This window comes from Echeneis naucrates, chromosome 4 (genome assembly GCF_900963305.1).
Source record: "Echeneis naucrates chromosome 4, fEcheNa1.1, whole genome shotgun sequence".
Taxonomy (NCBI): Eukaryota; Metazoa; Chordata; class Actinopteri; order Carangiformes; family Echeneidae; genus Echeneis; species Echeneis naucrates.
Window position 1 is genome coordinate 7,550,435 of NC_042514.1, and position 18,437 is coordinate 7,568,871.

At 43.0% G+C, this 18,437-nt stretch overlaps 2 protein-coding genes across 2 annotated transcripts in view; one reads left to right on the forward strand and one right to left on the reverse strand.

Moving 5' to 3' along the window:
- Positions 1-61: 61 nt before the first annotated feature.
- Positions 62-16,099, forward strand: LOC115041707 (unconventional myosin-Vb). Its single transcript, XM_029499398.1, has 35 exons — positions 62-143; positions 810-920; positions 1,052-1,220; positions 1,993-2,137; positions 2,320-2,476; positions 2,568-2,711; positions 2,870-2,951; positions 3,097-3,204; positions 3,345-3,457; positions 3,578-3,846; positions 3,926-4,007; positions 4,522-4,662; positions 4,865-4,996; positions 5,186-5,269; positions 5,361-5,477; positions 5,587-5,684; positions 5,773-5,859; positions 6,016-6,336; positions 6,590-6,746; positions 6,920-7,159; positions 7,290-7,499; positions 7,635-7,728; positions 7,835-7,983; positions 8,086-8,301; positions 8,476-8,576; positions 8,697-8,811; positions 9,070-9,175; positions 9,521-9,634; positions 10,210-10,361; positions 10,682-10,771; positions 10,859-10,991; positions 11,075-11,375; positions 12,045-12,219; positions 12,306-12,386; positions 12,470-16,099. The coding sequence occupies exons 1-35, from the start codon at positions 114-116 to the stop codon at positions 12,629-12,631; spliced, it is 4,986 nt and encodes a 1,661-aa protein (XP_029355258.1). The 5' UTR covers positions 62-113; the 3' UTR covers positions 12,632-16,099.
- unc13a (unc-13 homolog A (C. elegans)) overlaps positions 12,998-18,437 on the reverse strand; it is a 41,276-nt gene continuing 35,836 nt past the window's right edge. Inside the window, exons 42-44 of the mRNA XM_029499397.1 lie at positions 18,079-18,171; positions 16,633-16,792; positions 12,998-16,536 (exon numbers count right to left, since the gene is read on the reverse strand). Of these exons, the coding sequence (XP_029355257.1) occupies positions 16,248-16,536; positions 16,633-16,792; positions 18,079-18,171 (542 nt within the window). The 3' untranslated portion in view covers positions 12,998-16,247. The remainder of the gene's footprint in view (positions 16,537-16,632; positions 16,793-18,078; positions 18,172-18,437) is intronic.

The following is an 18,437-nucleotide window of genomic DNA, read 5'->3' on the forward strand; positions in this document are numbered from 1 at the left end:
GGGCCTGGACAAAGTGCAGCATACTGTCACCTGCACACTGTGACTGCAGATGAGCAGGACATCAGCTCTTCCTTCACAGGGATGTCTTCATATTTGCCTTTCTGATCAACTTAATGATGGCAACACTAGAGCTATACAGCAAGGTAAGACTGAATTTATTTAAACATTTCTAATTGATGCACTCGATCAATATCTGCTGCATCATCTACCATTTCTTGGTCCTCTTAAAGAAAAGTAATGATTATGATGTCAAAGCAGCAGCGCCAATAGTTTCTGATTATTGCTTTACTGATTATATATGTTTGTTATGTTCTGGTCATTTAATCTGCCATAAAATGTGATTTAAAATTCAAATCACTACCTCTTCCTGATTTTTTAGGTACTCTTGAGCCGATCGGCCTCACTGAGTTAAAATCTGTGCTCTGCACTTTTTTTTCCACCGTATTTCTGTGAACCTGCACATTTTTAAGTCTCACTTTTTTGTAAAGCTAACACACTGATTTAGGCTTGTTGCATAGAGATAATGGATAACCCATGCAAGCAATTTAAAAGATGGATGACAAGCGTTAATTTTTAACACTGTTTAGGAGCCTTTTATGCTGATGAGGAACAAATCTGTTGTCAGGGTGGAACCAGGTAATGTGGCACATGCCTGAACTGTCAGACAGAGAATAAAACAAATGTCTCTTCTCTCCTAGATAGTTCCAACATAAGCCTATTGTGTTCAACCTGTTAGCTGTATCTACTTCCCTTTTATTTATTCACTGTGATATTTTTTGCAGTTTTGTAATACCATGTTCCTTTCGTAGGGAGCAAGTGTGTGGATTCCTGACCCTGATGCAGTCTGGGTGTCATCCCAGCTCCTCCAGGACTACAAACCTGGGGACAAACATCTCCTGCTACAGCTGTCAGATGGAAACGTGAGACAAGTATTCTCATTGTACAGAAATCAGTGTCAATGCTCAGGTTTTATAGTCTATAGAAAACTCCACCATGCCAATCTTACTGACTAATCTTGGTTATGATCGTCATTTCCCTTTTGCGTTGGCAGAAGGTTCATTATCCACTGGGCTCTGCCTCGGACCTCCCACCTCTGGGCAACCCCGACATCCTGGAGGGTGAAAATGATCTAACAGCTCTGAGCTTCCTCCATGAGCCTGCTGTCCTGCACAACCTCCGGGTTAGATTCCTGGACTACAACAGCATTTACACATACTGCGGTGAGCACTTCACAAGTCAACACAGTGTGAGATACAAATAAACTATCAAGACATCGGTGAACGTCACATTAAAACAGGGCCAACAAGTATACAAGTGACCAAAGGTCCTGGAGTTGTGCACTGGCAATATGTCAGAGACAGGCAGCTCCTGAATGCTTCTGTCTGCATAATTATATCTCATAATGTCACCTAAATGACACCAGGTCAAAGGCTGACACATGGAGGCAACTCCCTTTCTGCTACTGGTTACAGATTTTATTGCAAATTAGATCATGCAAACTTTCATCTCAAATAAATTTGTAAAGCAACTTATCATCCGAAACGTGAAAATCTTGTTTTTGCTGACTTCACTTGACTGCAGTGATTTGTATTGACAGCAGCAGAGTTTGAGTCTGGGGTTAAGTTAGATTGCTACATCAGCAACAAAAAAGATTTTCTGCAAAATACAGATAAGGTTTATCAGCGATGAAGCCAAGGAGCTTGAAGTTTATCATCTAGATGGCATCTAGATGGGAAACCATCCCCAAAATAATGTGACTACAACTACAATAACAGAGATAATCATGGAATCAGAAGTTACACAATTTTGGGATGTACCACATCAGGATTTTTCATTTGGATTAGTAGGTTGAACTGAAAACACTGAAGCCACTACTTCTGCTCATCCAGTATTTTCATAATAAATAAAAAAATACAGTGAAGTTCTATGAAATTAGTTTAAATCATCAAACTCATATTGATGAATATTTTCTGTGTTTTCCTCTCCCTGCAGGTATTGTGTTAGTTGCCATCAACCCCTATGACCAGCTGCCCATTTATGGAGAGGAGGTGATAGATGCATACAGCGGTCAGGACATGGCTGACATGGAACCTCACATCTTCTCAGTGGCAGAGGAGTCGTATCGCACTATGACCAGGTCAGAGCTCAAACGGCCAGTTCATGTTATCTTCATCGGGAGATGAAGTGTTTGTTGGCCTTTTTCATTGGAATGGTAACATTTCACACACTCTCTTGATATCCACTAGAAACCTGCAGCAACAGGGATAAGCATCACTTCACTATATGGGGCTTGATAGCCACTGTTCTTTGTGCTGCCAGGGAGGAGCAAAACCAGTCAATCATCATCAGTGGGGAATCTGGCTCAGGGAAAACTGTCTCAGCCAAATTCACCATGAGATACTTTGCTGCGGTTGGAGGAGCAGCACAGCAGACCAGCGTGGAGGAGAGAGTTTTGGCTTCTAATCCTATCATGGAGGTGATGGGTCTATATATATATATATATATATATATATGTAGAAAAAAACAAAACTAAACATGTAAAAAATAAAATTACTTCTTCTCTGCAGTCTATTGGAAATGCTAAAACCACTCGAAATGATAACAGCAGTCGTTTTGGGAAATATATTGAGATTGGCTTTGGAAGAAAAGGGGACATCATTGGGGCAAACATGAGGACGTATCTGCTGGAGAAGTCAAGGGTCGTCTTCCAGGTAATTTCTCACTCACTGCAAAAACTCGCTAAACCAAAAAAAAAAAAAAAACATTTCATATTTTAAAGCTTTCATTGTCAAAAACAGAAGCTTTATTGCCACAAAGTATATCAAATATCATGTGTTAATGTTCCCGATTGTTGTGGTTTGTCTGGAAGGCATCAGCAGAGAGGAATTATCACATCTTCTACCAGCTGTGTGCCTCCAGAGAGCTGCCTGAAATGAGATCCCTTAAACTGGGTGAGATGTAATCACAGTTAAATCAACCTCAGCTCGCTCACTCTCCATTGATAACCTTGCCCACACAGAATCCCTCCTCCATGTCCATGGTGTCCTGTTTGTTATGGTGTTGCATGTTGCTGAATGGTTTCATTCTCTGCTGCAGATGCACCTGAGTACTTCCGCTACACCAGCCAGGGAGGACAGATGCAGATACCTGGTACTGATGATGTGTCAGACCTGGAGCGCGCTCGCAACGCTTTTACTGTTCTGGGTAATATTATTATACAAAGCATTTGAATTCCCACGTACCTAATGTATTTGTAGACATTTGAGGAGACAAGTTTCAGATGCTGGTAGGATTGTTGTTGTTCTTGTCTGAACGTTAAAAGATGGTGTTTGTCAAAATTGCAGGTGTGCAGCCTGACCAACAGATGGAGCTCTTCAGGATCCTTTCAGCTGTTCTTCATCTGGGAAATGTTAACATCCAAGTCAGTGGGAGAAGTGCAGATAGAGCTCATATTGACGTAAGAAATTTGAAACAATCACCACTCACTCATTAAAAAAATTGTTTCCACATAGCCGTCATCCTATTTCCTCATCAGTGCATCACACCTTTATACTTGACAGTTTTTTTTTTTCCTCAGGCAGATGACCGCTCTTTGGCTGTCTTCTCTAAGCTGCTCGGCGTTGAAGGTCCTCAGATGGCCCACTGGCTGTGTCATCGCAGACTGGCCATAGGGGGAGAGATGCTGGTCAAGCCCATGTCGGGGCAGCAGGCGATGGAAGCCAGGGATGCTCTGGCTAAGCACATGTACGGCCAGCTGTTTACATGGACTGTGCAGAGACTCAACTCTGCCCTGCACACCCAAAGGGGACAGGTCAAATCTTTCATAGGGGTGCTAGATATCTATGGGTGAGTGGTTTGGCCTGGTGGTGTTTACAGATAAAATGTATCTTCACGCTGATCTGACAATGTCATTCTCTTGGAGCAGGTTTGAGACCTTTGATCGGAACAGTTTTGAGCAGTTCTGCATAAATTATGCAAATGAAAAACTCCAGCAGCAGTTTAACCGGGTAAGTCATGGCCAAGGCGTCCCTCTGTCTGTTGTTTTGGTGGGTTCGTATTCACGTGTGCCAATGGCAAAATTGTTCTCACTGTCACATACTTGGGTTAATCTCTCCTGCCACTTCTTGCCAAGAACTCCTTTAGTGTTTATTCCACTAACACAAACAGCAACACAGATGGAGCATGAGTGATTTTGACTCAGGATTAGAATAAATCTAGTCCTAAAGGTTGCTTCACACTTTTTTGTCATCCACTCTTTCCTCATTTTTAATGAACCTGTTTTAAATCACACCTAGTCACACAATGCAGGAGGAAGCACTGCTCTGTCCTGGCTTTCTGAGGAATGAGTACAGACTGTAAGAGAATATCTTTCCATAACAAAGCCGTCGATCATCTCAAATGGCTCCAAATGGTTGCCGTTTTTTTTTTTTGTTTTTTTTTTTGGTGTGTGTGTGTGTGTGTGTTTGTTTTTCTACCAGTTCAAATGTTTTCATTTTTCTAACTTCTGATTTTTTATTTTAGCATGTGTTCCACCTGGAGCAGGAGGAGTATGTGCGGGAGGAGCTGGCCTGGAATAGGATTGAGTTCAGTGACAATCAGCAGTGCATCAATCTCATCGAGGGCCAACTGGGCCTGTTTGATCTGTTGGATGAGGAGTGCAGGGTCAGTCTATCACCTCTTTTAGTCTTTTTTCTGACTCTCCTTACATCCCTATTTAACCATCTCTCTCTCACACATTTTTTTGCCTCAACTTTAAGATTGAAAATGTAGAATAGAAGCTTGAAGTCCATTTAAAAATCCAGTAGACGTTGGTGATAAGCTGTCCAGCTGCAGCCTCTGTGATCGTTTTGACATTTATGATCAGATGCCTAAAGGCTCAGACGAGAGTTGGGTCCAGAAGCTGTACAACCAGCACCTGACCAGCAAGAGACACCCTCACTTCCAGAAACCTCGCATGTCCAACAGCGCCTTTATCATTCTGCACTTCGCTGACATGGTGAGTAATGAAAACATTCCTCTGAGAAAAAAACTGGTTGTGAACTGTGAGAACCTTCCACTATTTATCACAATCTCTTACTGATGTTGCCAGGAAGCTGTTTGTCAAAGTTATGATTGCTGTCCAAAAGCAACTTATGATTCCCAGCAGTATTTGTATGGACAATTTTTGTGTTGTATTTTTTTTCAGGTGCAGTATGAATGTGACAGTTTCTTAGACAAGAATCGAGATACAGTCTTTGAGGAGCTAATTAACATCCTGAAAGCAAGTCAGGTAGACATGAGGTTCAAAATAAGTGTCTTAAGTTGATTTCATTTCTTTGTGAGCGGGGAATCAATGACATCTGTGTGTGTTTGTGTGTCAGTCTGAGCTGGTGGCTGAGTTGTTCCAGCAGCAGGAGAACGTGTCTGCTGTGGCCAATGGAAGCGTTCGATCCGGGAAAAGATCCACCCGAGAACACAAACTGACTGTGGGCTTCCAGGTGAGCTGCTTGTCATTTAGCCCATCTTTGTGTCTCGATAGAGCAACTCCTTAGCAACAGATTTCTGTATTAATCACACCTTAATGAGACTTTAATTTTTGCCTTCCAGTTCCGTCAGTCCTTACAGATGCTGATGGACACCCTCAATAGCACCACTCCTCACTACGTCCGCTGCATCAAACCCAACGACCTCAAAGAGCCTTTTATGTAAGTCCGCTCTGGGCTCACCTTCGCACTTAAGTCATTGTGCAACATTTGCATTACAGATGTGTTTTCACTAAACGACTCATGTTAGGTTTGACCCCAAGAGGACAGTCCAACAACTGAGAGCCTGTGGTGTGCTGGAGACTATCCGTATCAGTGCTGCAGGTTATCCATCCAGGTAAAGAGTTTTTCTTTGACACTCACGTCACTCCCTACAAAGCTCTCATACAGTTTGAGAGCTGATTCTTTAAAGTCATGCAGACAATATTATCGAGGAGGATCTTGATAATATTTCTTTTTGTGTGTGATTTCTTCACAAAATCTTCCCTTCTAGGTGGACGTACGAGGAGTTCTTCAGCAGGTACCATCTTCTTCTTCAGGGGTTTCGGAGTGAGGAGCAGGCCCAAGTCTCGTGCAGGAGGACCCTGCCTGATCTCATCCCCGACCCAGACCAGTACTGCTTTGGAAAGACCAAAGTATTTTTCCGGGCCGGTCAGGTGGCTCTTCTGGAGAGACTGAGAGCTGAGAAGCTGCGTGCCGCTGCTGTGATCATCCAGAGCCGAGTCAGAGGGTGGCTGTCCCGGATCAGATACAGCAAGATCCTCTGGGCAACGGTCACCATACAGAGATACTCCAGAGGCGCTCTGGCCAGACGGTGAGAACCAAAACAACACTTTTCTATCTACGTTCTGATGTTTTATTCAGTTTATAGGAGCCTGGCTTCCGTCAGTGGAGCTAAAACTGCACAATCATCACTCATTGCCATTCTCACACTGGCTTTAGAAAAACAAAACATGTTTCTGTGTCTTTTTTTACCCCGAGTTTCTTCATAATAAGACTTATTCCCTTTACTTATTTTTCCAAATCTTAATTAAATGTCTATTGTCTCTTTGTCTATTTGGCTGCAGGCTGGCTGAGACGTTGCGCTACACCAAGGCTGCCTTAATGATCCAGAAGACCTACCGCATGGTGGTGGTCAGACAGCTGTTTCTCATGATCCGCCAGGCGACCGTGACCATCCAGGCCTTCACCAGGGGTACACTGGTGCGCCGCAGATACAGAGAGGTCAGCGCTGAATACAAGGCTTAACCATCTAACTACCTTGATTAGATTTTAAATGTAGCTCTTTTCCCAGTTTAAGAGCATTTTGAGTTCCTTATTCTGCTCTGTTTAGAGGAGTAACTCATAGAGACATTACCTGAGCTGATTAAACCTTTCACTGTATTCACTTCCCTCAGTTGCTGGCAGAGCGAGCTGCAGTCTTACTACAGGCGAGAGTACGTGGTTGGCTGGCCAGGCAGATGTATAGGCGTGTGCGTGCTGCGGTGGTGTTCATGCAGTGCTGCGTGCGTCGCAGAGCCGCCAGGCGAGAGCTGCTGAAACTTAAGTCCGAGGCCCGCTCAGTAGAAAGGTACAGAGAGCTCAACAAAGGCATGGAAGTCAAACTGATGCAACTCCAGTTAAGAGCTGACCAGGAGGTAGGTGACAGGTTTCAACAGGGTCTTCATCCTGTGATGGGACCCCTGAAACTGCTAAAATATCTGATTTAAGACACCATTTTGTTTCATATTCTCTTTTCATAAATAAGTTATGTTTTCATGTGTCCAGGCCAGAGAGAGCTCCGCTTTGAGAGAGACCCTGCATGCAGAACGAGAGGCCACCAGCGCTGAGCTGGAGGCTCTGAGGGCCACTATACAGAAACTGGAGGCCCAGAAATATGAAAAACTTCAGCCCAGTCCTGCCATCAGTGAGGAAGAGGTCGAGAAGATGAGGAGAGCTGAGGACAAAGCTGCCCAGGAGATACTTCAACTCACAGAAGTAGGTCAAGAAAACTCTGACACCTTTCAAAATGCTTGTCTGTAATTACACATTTTCCTTCTATAATCCTTTGTTTAATAAATAAGTTTTCACCACTTTTAACTCTTTTCACTCTCCTTCATCCTTATTTTCAAGGAGCTGCAAGCCCTTCACAGAGAAAAGGACAGTTTTACCAAAGAGAGAGACGATCTTGCTGCTCGTCTCCTTGAACAAGAAAAAGCACAAGAAGGTGAGTTCTTGCAGCCACACAGTCAGCGCTAATGCCTAATTTTTTCTTTTTTATCCCCCTCTCGTTTCTATTTTCTTATTCTTACTCCATGTGTGTGTGTGCGCAGAGTTCATAAATCAGGCTTTAAATAAGGCAAGCACAGCTCTGAGGGAAGAGCTGGATGAAGAGAGAAGAAAGTACCAAGGTCTCCTGAGAGAGTTCACCAGACTGGAGCAGAGATATGACAACCTGCGAGAGATGAGTCTGCTCACAGAGGTTCATAACTGTGCCTGACTGAAATGTCCACAAAATTGCAGAATTTGTTTCAATTTCCACCTTTAAAATCCATCTTGTTTTTTTAATCCCAACTTATGACAGCACTCTAAGGGCCACAGAAGGGCCGACTCCGGCCAGAGTCTGAGCCTGGAGACTCTCTCGCCCTCACCTGTCCCACGGTCACCCCAGTCTCTCACCCCCGTCTCCCTGTCACCCTTCCCATCTGCTCTCCCCTCCCCGGAGGAGGTCCGCAGGATCAGCGTTACATCTCCTTGCTTGGAGGGGAGATTCTCAATGTGGAGCTCAGAAACATCGATGGTGAGAGAAAGTGGGAGTTGGAAAAACGACGAAACTTGGAACAAAAACAGAATGTCACAAAATGTTCCTCAGATTTATGTGTTTCATATATATATCCATCACACTATTTTGTGAGCACTTGTGATTGTTTTCCAGCTGCTGATTTAACACTTGAGTTTATGTTTGCTGCAACAGGACCAGCTGATGGAAAAGATGGATGTGGCCAAAGAGCCGGTGGTGAAGATGAGAGAAGAGGACCTGGCACACGCCTACGATGCTGTGCGAGTGGCCAATAAGTCAGTCTGAAGTTGCTCACTCGCTATCAGTGCCATTACCATCTCTGCCATCAATACTGCACGAACAACTGATAGATTGCCTCTGTTGTCTCATTTCATTTCTCTCTCTGTCTGTATCAGGTTTCTGGAGAATCAGCTGCGTACCCAGCGGAGTCAGTGGGAGCAGGAGATGGAGGCTCTCAGGTGTGAGCTCAGTCAAGCAATCTCTAGTTCTTCCTCTGCTGCACTGCAACAGGTATAAATTTATTAAAGCAGTCACCTGTCACGCATGAATTATTTATTCCTCTCTACTTTGTTTCCTACTTTCTCTCTACTCGCTTATCTCTTTCTCTCTTACATAAGCACAAGTCTCCAGAGTCAGTGTATTCTGAGGCATAGCTGCCCTCTCAACTCACTGCTTGTAATGCTGTTTATTTAAAAGCTTTTCCTCTGTTGCACTCCCTGTGAGTCACCTTGGTTGGAATCCAAAATGTAAGTGTGTTTGTGTGTGAAGGAACTGCAGGAACTGCTGGAGGCCAGAGAGAAGGAGTGTGTCAAACTGAGGAGGGAGCTGAAGGAGCTTAGAAACACAGTCTCATTGCGACAACTCCTCACTCAAGGTGAAATTTCATTTTCACGTCTCTCATATAGTCCAGCTCTTATATCAATATTTCCTACTTGTTTACAAATAATTGCTGTTCTACGAAAATTATAAAATCGAGTGTTTTCAATTATCAATACTTTATGGGACAATATTTGCTCTTTAAATGTTTTCCAAATGAGAACAGTTCAGTAAAAATCTATCATAAAATCACGTGTAGAAAAGAAGCCCTCACTCTGTTTACACCCAGCAGGTTAATGTATGATCATACTCTAACCCAGTTATCACAGCTTCTTTTACATCTCTGCAGTTTCTTTTTTGCTTTTGCTGCCGTTTCAGTTTCCCTTTTCTCTCCTCCTGTCAGCTTTTACCCCAGGGATCTTGTCCTACCCGTCACGACCGAAGCCAGCATCAGTGGCAGGTCTGCTTGAATGTCGGAAAAGAGATGAAACTAAACTCATCAAGAACCTCATCACAGGTGAGACTGACTCCTGCTTTCATCTGCATCATCCTCTTCCTACCACAACTCTCAATGCGAGGAACACGTAAAAAGTCTGTTGCACATCAGGGAAACAGAAGGACAACAATAATGAAAGATTTATTATGATACAGCGTATAGCAGAATGTACTTACTCACACATTGACATGCTGTTTGAGCAACCATAACGAACCACACTCCAACTTTATACAAAAAAATCGAAACATTTTATTTGCCTCATTCATTTGCCATCATCAAAATACAACTCAACTCGAAATATTTGAATATTTTAGCCAGGTGTTCATTGTGCATTCAGTCCATTTTAATCACTTGAAACTGAAAGGCTCTGATTAGAAGTGAAAAAGAAGACAAAACGTATCATAGCAAGATAAAATTCGCATAAAAAATAGAAACCTGTTTTTGACAATATATACATATGTACTTATTATAATAAGTACAGTGTCCCTGTGTGTGATGGTCTGACCATAGCAAGAGACCGCAACTTTGCAGCAACTCCTGTGTAGCTGACAGTTTTGACCTGGCCATGTTCACTCTGCTCTCTGTCTTTGCTCCAGACGTCCGTGTTGACAGCGCCCTGTCTCTGCCGCCTGGTCTCCCTGCCAGCGTGCTTTTCCTGTGTGTCCGCCAGGCCGACTGCAGCGGAGACCAAACTCGTGCTCGCTCACTCTGTAGCGCTGCTGTCACCGCTATGAAAGCGGCTCTGAAGGTAACCCGGGATCTGAACCTGTTTGGTGCACCATATGGTTGAGGGTTAATGCATTGAGGACAGTTCACATCTTGTCAGGTTGATTGTCACTTTACGGTAGAGGTCCACATGAACTAACTTTGAAAACACTGTCATGTGATTGCCCCTGATGGTTTTGCCCTACGTGTGCGTTTAACTCCAACAATCTAACTCCTAAGAGGAAAGTAAACAGCAATGTCCCACATGTATCTCTCTCTCACACTCATATGAAACATAAACACAATAGTGATGATGATCTCCACATGATGATGTCACGTCTTCTTATTTATCTGTTCCTACAGAAACATAGCAACGATATAGCTATGACAGCTCTGTGGCTGAAAAACACCTGTGTGTTAGGTGACCTGTTGACACAGCACTCCCCAAAACAGGTGGGATGAATATTCATTTATTAAAGAACAATTCTCATATTTCCAATATTGGCATATGAAAATATTTTTGGATGTATTACTTTTCAGACTCTTGATTCAGACGAACTGGTTCCACTGACGAGTGACCTGAGTGACCTTATTCGAGCCCTGAGTGACCTTTGTATCCAGGCCTATCAGCAGCTCCTCTCCATCACTGAGACACATCTGCAGAACATCATAGGTACGTCCACACTGAAGACGATACTGATGCTACTGCTCCTCTTCACGCTATCAGCTCACATGCTCACTGTCCCCTGCCCTCAGTCCCTGCCCTGTTGGAGTCTGAAACCATCACTGGTCTATCCGGGCCAGCAGCCAAGTTGGGAACACCTAGGAAGCGAGCAGGCTCGGAGCCCAGGACCGGACCAGGTGATGCCGCGCCCACTATGGCGTCAGTGTTGAGGGAGCTTGGCGCCCTTCACACCGCTCTTTCACATCAGGCCCTGCCCCTCGTGCTGATGGAACAGGCTTTCCGCCAGCTCACCTACTTCATCTCAGCATCCGCTCTAAACAGCTTGCTGCTGCGCAAAGACATGTGCTGCTGCAGCCGTGGCATGCAAATACGGTAAACAACCCTTAACTCTCCAAAGTTACACACACTTTAAAAATGTACAATGCTGAGAAATTGCTGACATAATTTTTGCTACTTTATGCTGCTGTTATCCTGAACCTGCCACTAACTGTGAGATTACTGTTTCTGAAAGATTTCTGATGAAGTACCATGATTTGTCAGGTGTTTAATTTACTGATCTAGCTGTGAATTCATTTATTTTAATTATATTAGTTTAACTTCCATATGTTATATCTTTACCTATTAAGATACATTGAACTAAAACGTCCCTCCATGTCATCTTCAGATGCAAATAGAGGTCAGAGGTCAAATCTAATTGTATATTTATTATCACAGTATACATAATATCTCTTTAGCTGTGTTATTTTATGGTGAGAATACTTATAAAATAAAATATTGTGAAGATTTTCGAGGATGTTCAAAAAATATCCATTGCATTTTATTAGAGCCTAAGGTGACACCATTAAACTGTTTTGTTTAATCTATAGGTCAGTCAAAACCCAAAGGAGACTTTACTGTGAATGCTTCATTTTCTGATTAATTATAATATAAAAGACATATTTAAGTTCTGTGTATAGTGTGCTTGTGTTTACACTTCGCCCTTTAGCTGCTGCCTGTACAAACGCATTAGATTTTCAGTCAACCTATCCTCCTGTCATTTAGGTACAATGTCAGCCTGTTGGAGGAGTGGCTGCGTGGCCGAGGTCTGCAAGCAGGAGGCGCTGCGGCCACACTGGAGCCGCTCATCCAGGCAGTGCAGCTTCTGCAGGCAGGGAAGAAAACGGAGGCAGATGCAGAGGCGCTGGTTCAGACCTGCACTGCGCTGTCCGGCCAGCAGGTGGGTCCATCTGTTGTCTGTCTTCAAAACAAAAATACAACGCTATGTTGATAACTTTTCACTGATCTCTGGTTTTTGTTTAACAGATTGTTAAGATCCTGACCCTCTACACTCCACACAGTGACCTGGATGAGAGAGTTACTCTCAATTTCATCCGTTCTGTCCAGGTACCACAGTCAAGCCCCATGACTGTAAGATCTGTTTTGGTTAACAACTTAAAAATAATGCGTCTCATCCTCTGCTTTCCCAGGGGCTTCTCAAAGGTCGCTGCGATGGGCAGCCTCCACATCTCCTGATGGATGTGAGGCGAGTGTTTCCTGTCACGTTCCCTTACTTGCCTCCTGCTGTCCTCCATGCTGAGCAGTTAGTCATCCCAGACTCCCTCAAGATCTCCTTTGTACGTAGAGTTTAGTAAATAGGTCATCTCCTCATCTCAGCGTCTTGATTTTAGTCCTTTGAAATTTAAATAACTTTCAGGATGTGATGCGACTTTAATTCCTCTCTTACATATTTTAGGGGCACTGATTTGTTTAATTAACCAATTGGTGATCAATGGGTTAGTCTGTATATGGTGTAACTGTAGACTTGGGTGAAGGAGGTGTGTGTTTCTGTCAAAATTTGCATCACAGCTCACAAACTAAACTTTGTTTGAAAAGGTATGAAGGCCAATTAATTGAAACTGAGTCATTTAAATTAGGCAATTCTGTAAAAAGAAATAAAAGTGTCAGTGTGACAAACATGGAGCAATATATATATATATATATTTTTTTTTTCATATTTTATTGGAAGCAGAAACACAATGAGACTGCAGTCCCAGTAACCTCAACCCTCAGTAAGAACAACCAGAATAATAATAAAAAAAAAAATTAGAAACATCTTGTGTATCAAAAAATTCTCATGCGAGTACTTTGTACCACTACACATCATCAGTAATACATATTTATATATTCACAACCATTTGAAAAATAGAAAACAAGAATGAAATATCAAAATAAAGGAGACAACAATTGGCAATTAACATCAAATAATTATGCGTGCTGGCACAAAACATTTTTTTTGTTTTATTGTTCCCCATCATGCACCATTTCTGGAAGTACAGGGACGGCACTGCTGTGCGGGCGTCTGTCTGTGTGGTCTGCTTAGCTGGACAGAACAGGACAAATCATGCATGTGTCTGCTCTGTCTCTCTGTGCTTTTCATTGTGCTTCTATATTTATCCTTTGTCCTTTCCGTCTATGTGCATTTCTGTTCCACATGCCAGCCTGTAACCCCAACACACAATCTGAGCCTCTGAGGGATGAAGACTTGCGTATCATTGTCAACAACAATAAACAATGATTTTTTTTCGTGGCATTTCCAGCTAGATGACAGTTGTTTACCTGTTCTTAAAGTTAGTAAAAGGTTGTGCAGATGGCCCCTTAGAGTAGCAGACCATGTACACACCAAAGAGTCTCACAACATGCTGAGATTCTGTTTAGTTTTGATTCCTAACTAGTTAACATTAGCAGCATGATGCTATATAATGCCAATGTCAAAACTACAACCTGGCAGTTAATTATTTGCTGTTTAGCCAACCTTTTCAACCTGACCTGATCTGAACAAATTGTTCATCTCCAGTGTGTACACAGTCTTCTTGTGTTTTCCAGTAATAGCTACATATCCAAAAAGGCACACGCGCACACACGCGCACACACGCACGCACACACACACATGCAATCTCGCACGCACACACGAATAATTCCCAACTGCCCAGTCACCTGGAGCAAGATTCAAGTCTACAAAAGAGCAGCAAACTTCACTTCACGTAGTCTGACATGTGTTGTTACATCCGAGCTATTTACAACACCCAACAACAACACTGACTGACATCTGTTCCACATTATTTTGTGTTTGTGTTGAAAAGCTCTAATCTCTAATCAGCTTGACTGCAGCTGTGATAGTTGGCCCATTACAATGGAGACAGCTTTTGCGACATATCAGACAACCACTTGTGCTGATATAATTAGGACAATAATCAATAATGTAAACATTATAAGACTGCTTCAAAAATGTCTCATCTACGTAGACTTTCTGATGCATAGAGTTCCTGCGTTCTTGTACCTCGTTCAAAAGAGGGCGCCATTTAAATTACTCCAAGCACTTTTGCAGGCAGAGGGGACTCCAAAGAGAAAAAACCAAAACTGCTGCCGTTAGATCATTTTGAAATCTTTTGTCCGTTTAAGTCTTGTAGACTCCAATCATCCTCATCACTGCTTTTTTGTTCACAACAAGCATAAAAACCTTATATAGACAAATAACACAATGAAAAAAAGGGGCATTCAGTGTGGCATGCTAGACGGTCCGTGGCCTATATTCAAAACATTTAGCTCCTGTAGACAAACAAAGCTAGAGCAGAGTATAAATGTGTTGCTATGGGTGCAGTAAAGACCCTGCGCTTCTGAATCTTCATACTACATCTCTGCACTGATTAACAGAGTAACTGACAAAATTGCAGGCCCTCCTTTTAGTGTCAGTTCCAGACATGGAGCGGTCTGGACCAGCAGCCCTTTAGCAGAGGTCTGACTTGTTATTAAGGATTCATCCCCTGCAGCTGGATCAATATACTTAGTAGTTCATTAGCTATTTGTGCTATCTATTTCTTGCATGCTATGTGGTCTTTTAACCCACAGGATGTTTTTGCAAACTCGGGTCTTGGGAACTCTTTGTTTTTCAGGCAAACTTTGATTTTCCAATTAATTTTTTCTTCTTTGTTAAAAGGTCAGATTTTCTCTCACACACCCGAGTGGAGGAATGTTTACAGTAACAAAGAATAGATGAGTAAATTACGCTTCAGAACTCTCCATCCTCTCTTCCTGTGTAATGGCTTTCTGTGATTACATTTGAAGGTAACAGGCAACACGGGTGGTAACATGAGGCCAACATTAGAACAAATTACAAACACACACTGCAAGCTCCACGTGTTCAAATGCAAATTATACTGTGACGTGCGGGCTCGCTCACTCCCTCTCTCACACACACACACACACACACACGTGAATGACAGTGCTTGACTACGTTTTTTTCTCCACCAGATTCATCTCTATACTGTCGCCATATAGGACACAGACATACTGTACAAGGGTCAACACGACAGAAGGCATTGAGGGTGTCAGGCAGTGTGCTCTGTTACAGGGTAGACAGACAGACAGACGGGGACAGTCTTTCAAGTTCCACATGTCCATTGAATAATCCTGTATAACTCTACATATGTCTGATATATTATACTTCACTTATAATGATAGAATTTTTCAAATATAAATATGATTTGCAAGAAAGCAGTAAATAAATATAAAAGTATCATAAATAAATAGTATTTTGTCCCCAATATGTGTTCCCCACCCTGATATCTGGAATGTTGGACGCTATACAGCCATTTTTGTTTTGCCATGGATTAGTTGGACAGTTGTGCTTTGGGCTGGTCTTGGCATATTTCAGCAATTATAGTAATATTCTGTTGGTCCCCCGGTTTAGCAGGGAGAAATGAGAGGAACTGGAAAGTAAGGGGAAAGGTGCTCAGGGTTTGGGGGAAGTAAGTAAAGGTAAGGTTAGTGAGAAGGCGGAGAACAGTGAGAAAAACAAAAGAAAACATTCAAAGGCTACAAGATATTTCTGACTGAATGGTCAAAATAAGTTTTTCTGGGCATGTCTGTGGTTATGGTATGTTATAATTCACCTCTATGGACAGAGCAAAATAGATACATACTCTATGATCAAACTGTATGTGGTGTTCATTTTAGAAGGATGGCTGATATCTGTAACGAAGACACTGGTGCTTTTCTGAAGAAAATCAAAGTGTTACTTAGCACTGGGCCCTTTCCACTGAAATAAATGTATTTACAGCACTGGGTGTGTGATGACTTGTCTTATCTGTGCTTTTCCAAGACTGGATTGTTAGGGCAGTTGTTAGCAGTGGCTCGGGAGAGCTCTAGGGCAGTAGGTGGTAACATCTGATTGCGCTTCAAACACTGTTTTAAATCGTGTTACGTCTCTTAGCTGCGGCCCTCCTCGGCAGAGCGTTGGTCGGACTTCAGCTTGACAAACTCCTTGGCCACGTCATCGTTGTTGCGCTGGGACAGGATGCGCAGCACGGTGAGGCCCGTCTCATCCATGTGGATGCGTTTACCAAGCGGCAGCCAGCAGGCGACGCTGCCTTTGGAGGCCACATCCTTCAGCTGCAGGACGGCCATGCCTACAGTGCGGTCCTCTCGGGCGAAGCAGTAGTCCTTCACACACACCTGCAGTTCGTAGCACTCGGGACCCACCTCGTTGCTCAGGGTGCTGCGGCAGAAAAGACACAAGCACAGGTGTTGCTGAAGCATCTCCACATAAGTGTACTTATGTCCACATAAGTAATCATCAACTTCAACTACTCACAAGGTGAAGGTTTCATTGTATTTAGGAGCCCAGCTGTTGTTCTTGGACTTTGTGGCGTATTTCCTCTTTTTGTCACTGAGGTGAGGCCCAATAATATAGACCTCCACAAACGGCCGGAATATTCCCTGCGTCTGCCACCTCAGGTCATTCGCTGCTACCACTGAGACAGAAGAGGTGGAAGGAGAGAGGCAGTTGGGAGGTGGGTGAGAGATTCATGAGGAGAAAACGTGTGAAAATGTGGTGTGAGAGCGAGCAAATCAAAAAATCCTGGCTCTCCCTCAGGCTTCACATTCAGTTTCCTGTCTAGATAGCGATGGCAGAATTGAAATTTGATACTCCATCACAATGCCATATTTCTTTGGCCACAGAAAAACAACCAGGCACTGGTTTCATATTCTATCTCCTGTATGGTCATATTACCTATTTTTATGTACGCATTACATTTACAGACTCACAGGTCCACTGATGATATTGATGTGTCCCATCAAAGGAGGTGAATATATATATTATGACATTTATAGTTCATTTCCTTCAGTTGAAGGCTTTTCAATTGATCTGAGTAATATATAAGAAAATAGCTGGAAATGGCTGCTCATGGGATTATTTATTCTTAGCTGTCCTTAGAAGTGGGAAAATAGATATTTTCATTTAATTAGTGGGAAATGTGAGGGGTCTCACCACAGCAGTAGCAGACCCTATTGTAAATGCAAAATACTAAATCTATTAAATAAAACAAAATCCAATAAGTGCAGAGATCTGAAGAAATGGAGGGATCGTAGAAAGTGCTGGTTAGCATAAACAGAGATGCTCTGGTCCTACGTACATTTGTTTTCTTGTTCCACCATCAGGGAAGCTGAGGCAGGAACAGGCTAGACTGTGATTGCCTTATCTGTATAATCCCTGTCGGAACACACAGGCTGTGTGATTGAGTTTAAATAGATGGGTACAGATCCAGAAGTCAGTCTGAACACCAGCAATAGTGACTTGAACTCGATAAGGCTGGCCAAAGGGAGTCAGCAGGGTGTGGAATGGCGTTTCCTTTTAGGAGTAAGAGATCAAGTGTCAAATTTGATGTTGTGATGGCGATATTGACTGGCTGGGATGATTAAGACAATCATTCAACCATGTGGCTATGACGGGGGAAACAAGCTGAGCTCTGCACAAACCTGGGGATCATCTTGCAGGAGTTGCAGGAGAATATCATATTGGGCTTCATCAGCATTGATAACTAACCCACTAATTTCAGTGTTGTACGTTTTAAACACACTGAATGACTCCAAACATTTCCTGAACTTGAGGTCCGCTTACCACCTTTTCCTGGAGCTTTCAACTGTATCACACAACCACATTAAAGATAGAATAGTGAGATGCAAACAGGACCAAGTCAGAGGCATGTCCCGCGGTGCAAGATCTGGAAAAGCCAAGTGGACCTTAAAACTTTTTTACCTTTCACAGTGACTTTGTGCTCTCCGGTGTTGGGGTGAGTGAAAATCTCCACATGAATGGACACCTCGCCGACAGCATCGTCTACTCCAGAGCCTGACAGGACAAACAAAACGTGTGGTAGGGGGGGGTTCATTAATACCCTGGATAAACTGTCTGTGCTCCTACCACAGGCCAAACATTAACACAACCCACTGTGCCCTAAAAAACAAGGCTCCATACCAATTCACTTGCAATTTCTGAAATTGAACATTGCAACTGATTTGGCTGTAACCGCTTGGATAGTACAAGCGAGCATCCCTTTATGCTAAAATAATCACTGTGTAATAGGAGGATTTTAAATAGAGCGCAGTGATCTGTTT